The following is a 13,519-nucleotide window of genomic DNA, read 5'->3' on the forward strand; positions in this document are numbered from 1 at the left end:
TGATGACCTGGTATGACTTGTTAAAGGAAAAGAAGCTGACCTCGATACCTAATTATACCAGCAGGGATGTCACGAGTCTGATCCCCTGAACAGCCTCGCTCCAGCAGCTCCTACCCCGTGAGCAGCACCAGGAACAGGCTGATCAGCCTTGCTATAGACCCTGAGCATCCCTCTGCATACTGCAGATGGAAAATCAGCCACAGTTTTCCCAGTGTGATGCCACAAAATACTGCTCAGCCAGAGAAGAGCCTGCAATTCTATGACATTCACTTTGGTTTAGCATTCTGAATGCTGAGCCTCCACTGCCCTAACGATGGTTAGATCTGCAAAAACTGCCCAGTGCTACTAAGACTCATATATAAATATATCTGCCAAACAAACAGCCTTAAATAATCCAATATGAGTAACAATTTGCTGTAGCAAATTGACAATAAAAACATAAAAAATAAACTTCAAATAAAAATCCCCCATGACTGTGCCCAGGAATTCCATTTTAACAGTTCACAAATTGTAGTTTTAGCAGTTAGTCGAAGTACTACATGAAAAGTTAGTAATATAAAACAAATGAACTTTTTGCAACATAACCAAGAGCAACCTGAGGAATTGATCAGCTGAGGAAATCCTTTCCTCCTTTCCAGGAAAGTTATTTTCTATTTATAAGATATAGTCCTATTTTTATATTTATAAATAAGAAATTATTGCTACTGTAAAGATGGTAACTATAGATGGCTGAATGGTGTTCAATATTTAGCAAAGACATTTTTGAATCGTATTTTCCTACTGTTAAACCATTTATATAGCTACTAAACAAGATATTTCTAATTTTTTACCAGCTTGCAGTGACTAATTTATTCAAACACTATTTTTTCAAATATTCATCTCCCCCTAATGGCAATTTTTTTAAAATACCTTGACATGACCTATTGACTAGTTTCCCTTAGCTCTATTAAATTGCAGATTTTGTTTGATTTATTAGCTTTTGTATATGTAACAGATAGCTGTTGGTTGGTTTTGTTTGTTTGTTGGTTTCTGATTGTAAGATCATAGGTTGGCCTCCATACATAAAGGATGGGGAAACTTGGCAACCTCAGACAATCAACTAATGCCACAGAAAAGATGACCCATCCCTTAGTAAACCAAATGAGATGATAAAATTTAAAATACAACTTACAGTTGTAAAATCAAAGCCACAAATGTCTTCTAAATATTTACTCTCAGTAGGCAGAGACCATGAAATCCATTCAAAGAACCCCAAGGAAATCATGGCAGTAGTGGGATAGCAGTGGAAGTCTCCTAGATAAAAACTGTGTTTTGTAAGGAATTTAAGTGAATCTAGTTAGTCAGTAAGGCCAAATAAACTGAAATAAATTCAACTGTCTTAAGAAAACCAAGCTCCCTGGCACAACAGATTTAATCCACAGCAATAATTCTGCTACATATTTGCTTAAGTCCAGTTATCCCAACATAGGCCAGAAAGACATGTACTCTGTGATCTGTGACATGTACTCTGTGATCTGTGAACCAGGCTGAACTCTTCAAAATTCCATGAACTTCTCCTGCATTATCCAAGAGAAAACACCTCAGTTTCCCTTTATGTGAAATAAGAATTCTCCTACTGCTTTGACAAGTGTTCTGGAGTGAGTACCTGAACCATGCACAGCACTTTTACACACCATCTCTACAAATAATAAGTGAGTATATAAACATCACAAAGAATCGTATTTTTTTTTCCTTAATAATACAGACATTTAAAATACATGAGGATTCCAGAGGGGGAGATGGGGGTCAGCAAGGGGAATCAAATGACTACAGGTCTCTTGACCTTACCGTTTTCCAGTCTATAACAACAGGGACCTCTCAATTTATTTTTTTTTTCTTAAAAAAAAAGCCCATTCTGTTCTGAATCTGCTGTGATGAAATGGAATTTGCATTCAGCATCCATCGCCAGTGGTCAGAGGGAATCACTGTCTCCATCAAAGATTGTGCACTTTAAATCCTCTGCTAATTCAACTGCTATATATTTGATTTTAATTAAAGTTCTGTCATGAATTATAAAAGACTATATCTTCAAAGTCATTAATTAAGGCCCCTCGGTGTCTGAATACCAACACTCTAATGACAAATGAGGTGTACAGTGACTAGCAACAAGCAGCTGCCCAGCAGCAGCAAAGCAAGCAGAACTATTATTCTGACATGTTCAGGATTGCACTTGCCCATTGTTACAGCAAAGAGATCTCCCATGAATACAAACAGAACAGCAGTGGGGAATAGCCAGGCTTTGGTGTGGCACTGTTTGTGAGTAAAGTGCCTCTTCACAGGATTTGAGAAATGTGTCCCTCAGTGCAGCATTCCTTAGGGTCTGTCTCAGAAATCTGAACAGCAGAAATGGCACAGCTCTGCACTATGGTTTAGGAGCTGATCATGCAATCGCATCTATTTAGCTCTTGCTCCTCCTATGGGGGTAGGGGAGGCTACCTGGGTAGCAAAGGGCTTGGTGCCATCATCTTTACTCACATTTTACACTGCAAGGTGCCTCATGGAGCTCCACAGGCCCATTCACAACACATGGCACAAGGCAACAACAGTGTGGACAGCAGGATCTGTTCCCAGTGCTATTGAGGATCATGCTGAGTTTGCCAAGTTTAACCACATACAGCATAATCAGGACTTTTTCTGAACCACCAGTATCTGGAAGCACCAGTAGAAAACCACCTGTATATTTGAAGACAAATTAGTTCTGCACATAGTATCCACAATATCCAGGTCAAGATCAAATTTTAAAAAAAATATTTTTTATTTAGTAGCAAGTTAACAAATTATATTCACGTGTCAGCAGCACGTGTCAGTCATCCTTATGACCTAACTTACTAAAACAGAAAGGATGAGAGAAACAAAAGGGAAAAATAAAATTGCTACCTTAAATGCTGAAAATCGCACCTGGTGCCAACGATTGACCCTTTGTACATTTTTCCACTCTCACTCCTCCAGGCACACCAACACATGCACTGATTTCCAACAGTTTAAAGACTCCCTCATGTGGTGGTCAGATATTGTGAATTAGATCACTGGAGCTTGAGCCAGTTGCTGAGCAGAGAGCACATCCAGATAATAAATGATGCGGATGTTTAAAGCTTACGTTCTGTTAGGATCAACCCTTCAACATACAGGGCTTAGATGAGCTCACTTGTCTGCAATATAAATGAGTTCTTGCTGAAGTTATTAATCCTTTTAAACTCAGTGGGGACTGCTCTGACTTACCATTGCTTCCTAGAGAAAACCTTACTAAAACAGATAAACTGCTAACACCACACCTTCCTCTGTTCCTAGGGGCACACACCTCTTTCAGCCAGCTGCAGCAGGCACCCACTATTTCTGTTACAGGCACTGAAAGGCAGGTGGTTGGAGTTTAGTGACTTGCCAGTGTCAAACCCCAGAAAGAATGTAGACCCTTAGTGCGTCACTACTGTTATTTGTATAGATGGTCCACCTTCAGGACAGGCACCACTAAGAAAGAGCAGCAAGTAGATACATGATGCCTACACACCCCAGGCTCAGGGGAACCTCAGTCTGGCACCACACTCATGGCCTTTCTACTTCTGCCACGGTGCCCTACAAGTCAGACATGTGGTAAAAGGGATCAAGATCCTTTTTTTAGCCTAGTCCAGTCCCATGCTTTCTTCTGTAAGCTCTTTGCTTTCTTGGTACTTATAAATTTTTCTTCCCCAGACAAGAAGAAAGAAGGCTCTGGAATGCTGATCCAGGAGAAATTGTAAAATAGGATCTCTGAAAAGAGAACGAGTCACAAGGCAACCCTGGAAAACCAAAAAGTAGCCAAAGATCTGGCTAAACTGGACCTTGGGATATTTTCATTGGCACCATGCCTGAAGTTCAAGCAAACTTTTCCATCACCCAAGCTTTAGGTTTTCCAGTTTCTTAGAAGTTCTGATTAAAACACTCTGAGAACACTACAGTAGCTCTGACAACTTTAATGAATTATTTCTATTCCACAAATCTTGCTAAAATCAATGCAAGTCTATCTACATTAATAAATTGTTTTGCTTCCTAAACTAGAAGCTATAAACTAGCACATGACCTAGAAAACACATGAGAAGGGGTTATATACACATACTGCAATAGTTTACTTGCAGACACATCCCACTGCACCCAGTTAGAACCAGCTGAGTTAGTAATCAGAGGATCAGCTGTTTTCTTAAGACCTTAATTGTACTGATGATTATTTATTTCTTCAGCCTAGCAACAGGCTTCAATCTAAAACATGAAACCCCACCAGGAATAAATCCATCATCCTCCCATGGCCTCTGCTCACGACACTCTGCCTAACATACTTTTGTGGAAGCACAAGGAAATCATCTGCTTTTGACAAAATTTTGGAATTAATGACAGTAGGAATTGCTACAGTGTGTTTCTGGAGGGATGACTACTCTGTGAGCAAATTATCTAGGACACCATCTGAAGTCTAATCTTGAAACTGCTGAGTGCTTCTGAATCATTTCAAAAATCATTTTCTGAAACAGAAAAATCCTTTGATAAAAACAGCATGTTAATGCATGCTCATGTTTCTCTTATCACAGTCAGATCTACCTAGATATGTAGCTTACAGCTCAAAAATCATCATGATTCCCTTTTTTCTGTTATTATTGATGTCCTCAAAAGAGGTATTTGCCTTCTCAGACTGTGTGGTGTCTGTCATACAGAAACTATTAATGTACAAAAGTAGACATTTAAAAAGTAAATTGGGCATCTAACTCAAAAGTAAAGATGGTTTAAAATGTTCAATATGGAGTGGTTCTAACTTGAAACAAACTCAGTAACTACAGAGGAGACTCTTATGGCTCAGGAGACATACATCAATATGTATATCAGATAAATACCTAATATAGAAATTATTTGCAGCAGATAAATTAATTTTTTCTACAAATACATAAAGGCAATAGCAGGAGATACGACTCTGTTCATTTTCTGTACCTAATCCAGAGGTGGCATCTGTTTATATATACAAAGCATCTTGTAGAGGATTAAGGTAAGAGAAAGGAGATCTAGATTATTGCTTCAACTCTTCCAAAAAGTTGGTGGATGGCCTTAGGTACTCTTCTCAGCAGGGTTTTTTCTTCTTTCCCTGTGTTTTGTATTGCCTCTTTCCCTAATGTTTAACTTTTAGGAAGTCTACCCAGAAGTCACTAATTACTGTCAGAGGTAATTTCTTCAGAGTAGAGAGGTCTGAGGAATGCACCAAACACTAACAGCAGTTATCCCATCAATCTGTCAATGTCAGAATACATCACTTCAGATCTTTCAGAGTCTGTCTCCCTGACTGGGAACTTATCTAGTCTGAGATAAGAAAACACATCATACCATGTCTTCAAATTCAGCAAGAGTGGTAGTGTGATGGGGTAATTTGGGCTGTAACAGGCCTCAGGAGTCATTTAGCCCAACTTCTAACTCAAAGCAGAGCCCAGCCAGCAGCAGAATGTCCCTACTGCCAGGACTGAGCACCACTGCATTCCCAGCCTGTAAAAGCAGCACCTCTATAGCACACTAAGAACAGACTATGGCATAGAGATTAAAGACAAATACAAGGTAATAAGAAGCATTTTACCCCAAATATAGTCTCAATACAATAGGGCTTCTACTCTAACAAAGTGTCATCAGAATTTATTTTGCTTTGCCAATCTGAAAGAGGGCAACTCAGTCAGTATCTCTGATGTCATGTGCTAATGAAAGAGAATGTTTTCACTGACTGCTCAGAAACTCAATCTATTGGTTCACCCAATACCCATAAATCCAATACTCCATTATGTATTATGTTTCCTAATTGAACATAACTTGCTTAACTGCTCACACACTGAAGTAGTACCAGCAAAGCAATATGCCAGCAGAAATGCAAAGGTGAGAAATAATGCTTCACTGCAGGTCTGCATGGTTTCTGTTGCTTTGCCAATTTCTTTTATGAAGTATATTTAAAAGATGACCTCAACCTACTCTCACTGCCAGCAAAGATCAGAAACAAAATACAGTGATATTTTCAAACTGCACGGACCTCACAGTGTATTCAAAATTTCCTCATCCATTTCTGATCCGATATTCATTAGGACAGACAGAGAACAGAGCATTCATTAGTTTTCAATGAGGCTTATGAGTGCAACTGGAATGTGCCAGGGCACATTTGGCTTTAAACAGATTCACCACAGTCTCCTTCTAAATGAAAGCTGCTAAGCTGTCATAAATTACATTAAAATTCTTATGAAAATGACATGGTTCTCATGCTTTAAGATTTACATCAGCCCTTGACCTAACACAGAGCACAGAGATAACTGCAGAATTTGCAACACGATACATAATAGTTTTACTTGCTTAATTATGGAGACCTAAGAGTAACTTGGCACATGTAGTGAAGGTTGCCTTGGCCTTTGTTCTCTTACAGTGTCGCATGGCCAGATACAAATATGAGCTGTCATCACAAAGCAAAAGAGTCATTCCCTACAACCAAGTAATAGGCTCTGGAAAACTGGATCATATTTTCAGAACTGCTGTTTATTAAGGCAACACTTCAAATGCCCATGGATGTTTGCTGATGGGGAAAAGCTAAAAAAGAATGTGTCATTTCAAACCTGAACCATTAGGGGAAAGTTGTTCACTGTAACTCAAGTCACATCAGATTCACCCCTGAAAGGATGAGTGGGAATAAATAAAAAGCCACTTGCTGACAAAGACAGCTCCATTCATGCACAAAGTTCCCGTAACTCCTCTTTCTCTCCTAAGCTTCAAGTGCTGTTTCCCAACGCTGATTCACCCAGAAGCCCTGCATACAGCTGCTGTGTTGGCACTCAGTGGGCAGCAAAAGCCCCTGCAAATGCTTTCTCCCTGAGCTCCTCAGTCCCCTCTTTGAAATCTTTGCCCTTATGTAAGACTGTTCACTTCATGGACAATGGGGTGCAGTTGGCAAAGTAGTTTGATGTTAGCATAAATCAAACAACTGTCAATATTAGCAATTTACAATCAATTACCAAATATCATCAGTAAACACTAAACACCTGCAAGGCATTTTCATTGACAGCCCTATTTGTTAAGAGGGGTCATATCTGGAAAACTTTCATTTAGCACTCATTGGAAAGCCGTGGCAATCTTTATGGTGACACACAGGTCAAAGGAACTTTCATAGCTGGATTTGTGTTCAGTAGAAACTGTAGACCCTTGGCTGGCCAGAACAGTTTGCAATCATGCAGAATTGCCAACCTCCCATCTTGAAAAATCATGAACCAAACCCCTAGATTAGGGACATTCAGCTAAAATAATATTCCACTTGTAGTAGCACCTCAAAGCCAGCAATATTATGAATGACACAATAAATGGACTGTCCATGACAATGGCCATATTTACACCAAAATCTCAGATTAAGGCAGCTGCACCAGGTGATCAAACCTCCATTTCAAGCAAACACTGATTTTTGTACAATTTCCTTGACATCCTTTATTGAAGCTCATTTCTATTGCTGAATCTGCCTAATTATCTTTTACTCTGTAGGAGTAAGGTGATACCCTATGTCTTTGGTGGCAAAACCTCAAGCTGGTTGTGAACCCAAGAAGCCACAATGATCTTACAGAGAGCTCTGCACGTTGTGCAGAGAGCAGGGAGGGAGCGAGGCTCACACGGAGCACGGTGAGTACAGACCCACATTCTGTGTAGCCTCAGCAGGAGGAGGATAAGAAGCCTTGCTCAGCTGCACTGCCCTGTGCAGGGTCTGTCTCAAAATCCATAATCAAAATGTTTGCTGCAAGGCACTGTGTGGGAGCATAATCACACATGATTTAAGCATATAATCATATCTGTGACATAAAAGTAGGCTGAAAAATAGTAAAAATGCTTAGCCAGAAAAACAAAGTTTAGCAATTTCTTTCTCTCTTTTTTTTTTTTTTTTTTTTTAATTTAAAATATGTGAGACACTTTGTCTTCAAGATTAAATCAGGTTTTGTTTTTTCCTCTTCTCTGGCAAAAATAAATGCTTTCATATATGCGAATGAGGAGAAAATGTGGCTGTTTTCAGCAACAGTAACTATCTGCCTGTTGCTACCTTAAAATCACAGCAATCACATCTGGTAACTGCCCTTTTCTCATGTTTCCACTAGTTTTCAGACTTCCTCTTGTGGTAGCTTGAGACTGCGCATCTGGATGTTTTAAACATACAAAGGAATTGCTAGAGCAAGCAAAAGGGAAAACGGTGCTGGGAGTTAAGATGTGCAGATAAGCAACTGGTGCACTTTGCAGCTAAAATAACGGAGAGAGACAGTGGGGAGAAGGTTTTTCCAAAGAGGAGAGCACAAGTTTAGGCAGAATGAAGACTCACATTGGCTGTGGCTTCATTTTTAAAGTACTATTCATCCAAGTATATCTTTTTACCAAAACTTTAGCTGCACCGTCACCAATCATTAAGTTTCCTGGAGACAGCACTCCCAAAACAGACAAAGAACTAGCAGTGGTAAGTGTTGGTTTCATCTTTGCTTCAGATTTATATTGTTGTTTCATAAGCAGATGTTTCTTTCTTGTTTCAGCTGAGGCTAAGGAATGACTGTAGCATTCTTTCCCTGGAGTCTCTGGAAGTGCTAGCTAGCTAGCAAAGGTATCAGCTTTCAAAAGTTAAAACTGGAGCCAAGTAATGTTTCCTCTCTTAAATTTTTTTAAGCCAGCAAAGAAAGTCAGCTTTTTGGGGATTTTTTTCCCTGAAGTCTCAAGATACTAAATATTTTCATTAAATCATTGTGACTATAGTCAAAAAATTGCAATGGTAAAAGGGGAGAAGGGCAAATAAGAGACATCCATTTTTTTACTTAAATCAAGTAGAAGTGAGGGCAGTCGAGACTCCCTTAATGCATGTATTAATGCATGTATCACAGTTTTCAGAAGTGTATTTTCCAGATTGTTTACTGTGTGTTGCATAAACACAGCTTTAAGGGACACTACAACTGAAAGCTGGCTCAAATTTCAGAAGCCATTGTGACTAGGTTTGACTTTGGAAAACAATCTCACAGAGGTTTAAAGAATTTCTTTTCCCAAATCCAATCTGGAACAAAAAAAGGAGTTTGGATTTCTGTGATACTAGCAAATTATAGTTGTAACTCTACAGCATTTCATTCTAACCTTTTTTTAGTCCTGTGGACGTTCATAAAAGTGACATTATGGGGAAGTCCATTTAAAGGAAGATTGAGATGGATTATCCTTATTTTATTATGTAAATTATAGACTAAATTATAGACTAAATTATTTCTCTTCTTCAGCAGTAAATCCATTTTAAGGAGGATTGAGATCAATTATTCTTATTTTAGAATATAGAGATTTGAAAGTTGCTCACTTTTCTTTAGTTTGTGTGCATCCTGGGGAAGCTTGCCAGGTTAAAAGAGGTCTAGGGGAGGGTAGAGAGAGAATTTCCAGTTGGGAGCTGTGTCGGAAAGTTTAGGAAAAACAGACAAACTGACCCAAATAGGGCATTCCTCAGTCGTTAACAAAACAAATTCACCCAAGGTTTTGCTTTAGCAGCACAGTAGCCAAGAGATGGGGGCAGGGGCAGTGCATTTGGGAGAGGAGAGTGGGGTCCCACGTGTCTGGGAGCAATTTAACCACTCTAAGAGAATCTGTTTTCTTAGACACAGCCAGGCTTTTATTCAATAACTGGAATCCACATCTCCCCTCATCTGTTTCTTTCAAACAACCTATTTATTATGTGTAATCAGAGGAAAATTACAAGCTGGTTTAACACTGCAGTTCTTCTTTGTCTTTCTTGGGGTATTCTTGGGCAATGCTAACTGGCTGCCTTTCCTCACGCCCTCCATCAGAACAGCCCCAACACTCAGCATCAGAACACAAATTGCTATGTTGCAGCTGGACCCTGTTTCATTAATGGGCTGGATCAAAATTCCAGATCACCACAGCTCCCTGCTGACTCTGGGGAAACTGCATTTCACAGCCTAGGCCAAGATGTGGTTTGCATAGACATTACATTTTCTTCAAGATTCTCTCCTCATAGAACAGCTGATCATTGTCATTTCTCATCTTCAGTAAAATCTCCATTTTAGGAAAAACTGAAAGGGCTTAGCTTTTTCTTTAGAATCCTAGCAAGTAAAATTCTTTACCACACTTCAGTTTATATTTTTGATTGTATATCTTGCTCCCAAACCTAAAATGGCAAGAGCAGCAGCCTGGTTCTTCAGTAAATGTCAGTCCTGATGTACAGTCTGTATTACACCATGGGGGATGCAAGTAGAAGCATAGGAAAATCCACCAAACTACATGAAATTAAAACTAGGATAAGAACCAAACTGGCTTGTTTGATTATGTCCCTAATGCATTTCACATAATTTCCAGGCCCCATTAACTACGTGTGGAGAGCAGCTCAGTGGAAGCAAAGGTGAAACCACTCTGTGTCCTTTATTTGCTAATGCCACAGTCTCCACTGGAGAAATACCACATCAAAAATCACAAAAACTAGTCATAGTCTGTGCTTAATCATGATGGATGGAGGACCTTCTGAAGGAAATGATGTAACATCTTGATTAAATCCTTTTCTGAGTAATCCCTGAACCATTTCCTATGCTGGGCAGATGAGGTTAGCCTGGACTTTGTGAGGAAGGTGGTGAAAGCTAGGCTTGACCAACTGCAGTTATCAAATATCCTCTGCTTTATTTTGCTGGTGTTGTGGTTTTATGCCCAGTCTCCTGGGTGAACTTGAGCAATAAATTAGACACATGAAACAAGGTTTCTCTTGGGAATACTTGCTGGCACAAGAACTTAAATGTGCAGTCATTTTGTCAGGCCTCTTGTAATCCTCAGTTTGAAATAGTTCTCCCTGATATTTCTCATATATTTTTGGCAACTATAACTTCATCTTATTCAGGTGTTTCCTCCTTTGGACTTACAGTTAATATTTGGGATACAATACGTGAAGGGTGTTTCTTCCTCAGCTGCAGACTGTTTTTAGTGGAAAACTGTTTTCAGTAACTTGGAACCTTCCTGTCTCACAGCACCACTGGCAAGGGCATCCCTCAGCTCTGTGCAGTGCCAAGCCCCCATCTGGGTGCAGTTTGGGAATACCTGCTATTTCACATGGCTGTAGCTTTTCTTTCACAGAGGGGCATAAAACACTGTAAAGCCACCCTTAAGAGAAGGGGAGGAGACTTTTGTGGGTATTATTTTAGGAAAATAATGTGCTTTTTGTCATCTTTTAGGTCCCTTATGACCACTCTTTTTTAATGAGAAAGAACTTTGTGAACTGCCACCATGGCTGTGGCCATAGTGTGCTGGAGCATTCAATGGAGTTTTAAGTATGCAAATAATTATTGGCTACAGTGTCCAAGGAACTGAGATGTTACCAAATACTTTCTTCCTCAGGTCTTTGCAATGTTTGACTCAAAAGCAAATACAACACATCCAACATTCAAACAACTCTGTCTGGTTTGAATAAAGTATGGGGTTTTTCTTTGCAATCAATGTGGTCTCATTTGTGGGGTTGGTGATTTCTTGAAAAGTTTCTCAATAATGCAGATTCTTCCAAAAAATCATTGCACAAAATCTAAAACCATAAGCAGACTCATACATCATAAAGAAAAATAAAAAAACCAAACCCCTTTTTACTTTGTAGTTCTACATTAAAGCTCTATGCTCTAATAACTAAAAGCAATTCATTAAGTAAAGGTGATAGCTAATAGTGGAAATGATTGTTTAATTAGCAACATGATGTGATCAAGTATGCTTTGTGTCAATTAACAATATTCTGCTGGTCCCTCACTTACTTGTAATTTTGGAAAGAAAACTTGCAAATTATAGGTGGAAAACTAACGTAGAATTATAGTATTTATTTATATATTTATAATGATTAACTACTTATTTTATGAATTTTAAAGTCTTTTTTCTTTGCTTTTTTTTTCCCCAAGCAATACCTGAATAAATACTATGGCTGCCCAAAGGACAGTTGCAATTTATTTGTCCTGAAGGATACTCTGAAGAAAATGCAGAAATTTTTTGGGCTGCCTGAAACAGGAGATCTGGATCAAAATACTATTGAGACAATGAAGAAACCCCGCTGTGGTAACCCTGATGTAGCCAATTACAACTTCTTTGCAAGAAAGCCAAAATGGGAAAAGAATCATATAACATACAGGTACAGACTGGTAATGGTGGGGTCTGTTCACATATACCCATAGCACTTCCAAGAACTAAAGAAGGCACGTAGAAATGCAGTAGCTATTTCAGAGGGCTAGACAAGATTCCTTGAACTAGAACCCTCTGATGTTTGGATAACTACCAAATGCTTTAACGGATACCTCTGTCATTTCAAAGTGTAATATAGCAGGAAGAATCATCTCAACATCAGCTTCCTGGTTCTGGTTGAAACTAAAGAGATTTTGAGTTTACTCTTTGCTCTGCAGCAAGCATCCTAAGGGAGCTGGAGCAGGAGTATCTCACTTGCCCATCTGCTCCAGGAGGACCAAAGTACTTAGTGATTGCAGAGGCCAAACTCTTCTTCATTCTGCAGGAGAAGATTAAATAAATTTTAAATTCAAACAATTGCATTTCAGGTACATACAAAAATGAGTTACAACAAGCCCATTGCAATAAGTTTGGCTTGTTCTAATTTCATCTTCTTCCGAAGAGTTAGGGACCAATACAGTTCTCATTGTGATAAATAATTCATTAACTTAGGTGGTGGGTGAACAAATAATTACCACCAATGACAAAAACCAGCAGATTTGTCTTAGCTGCTTGAGTTAGTCTGCTGTTCCCTCACAAGTTTGGACTCAAAGCTTCCTTTGGGCTGCATCTAACCTAAAAAAGACTGAAAAAACCTGTGGCAGCTCTCACAACCCCTAATTGCTGATGTGTTTCCTCTGAATCTTCCTCATCCTCCTTAGGCACAAAGTAGTTTCCCTTACTGTGCACAGCCCCAGCAGTGAAGAATTGGAAACTTTTCTTTAAATGGATTATAGCAGGTTATAATAGAAGACACTAAGTCCAATTAAAATATATGAAGAAGAAGAAGAAAGCAACACACTTAAGAGTTTTCCCCTTTCTCAAATCAGGACTACAGCTTTATCTTACATGCTTTTTCCTATTTCCCCATGTATCTTATTGCCAATGTATCCCACACACAGCTAAAGGATTAGCATTCCACAGAATTAAACAATATACAGATAGCAATACAGGTGAAGGAGAAGGCCTGCTTTTCTGTTCTTATTAAAGAACACAACCATCCACACTTGAAACTTTCAGAATGTTACTGAGCTCCTTTTCTGGTCTCAGTGCTGATGCAAAACCCAGAATGTTTTGTGCAGGGCCCACTGCCATCCAGGTTTTACAGCCTCTGGATTTATAATTTTCTTCTTGCTGCTGAGTCAATTCCAAAAGAAAATAAACAGTAAGTGCCCATCTAAGCACTTCTCTCAAAGGGAGGTGTTTAGATCTCACCTGCAGCAGTGTCACCTCCTAGCTGATATCACTGCAGAGCCTACTCAGC

The 13,519-nt window shown here is 39.2% G+C and overlaps 1 protein-coding gene across 1 annotated transcript in view; it reads left to right on the forward strand.

Annotated features, from left to right (window-relative positions):
- Window positions 1-7,671: 7,671 nt before the first annotated feature.
- Window positions 7,672-13,519, forward strand: part of MMP2 (matrix metallopeptidase 2) — a 29,350-nt gene continuing 23,502 nt past the window's right edge. The window contains exons 1-2 of the mRNA XM_083870218.1: window positions 7,672-8,494; window positions 11,940-12,166. Coding sequence (XP_083726344.1) covers window positions 8,351-8,494; window positions 11,940-12,166 — 371 coding nt within the window. The 5' untranslated portion in view covers window positions 7,672-8,350. The remainder of the gene's footprint in view (window positions 8,495-11,939; window positions 12,167-13,519) is intronic.

This window comes from Zosterops lateralis (assembly GCF_965231275.1).
Source record: "Zosterops lateralis genome assembly, chromosome: 12".
Classification (NCBI taxonomy): Eukaryota; Metazoa; Chordata; class Aves; order Passeriformes; family Zosteropidae; genus Zosterops; species Zosterops lateralis.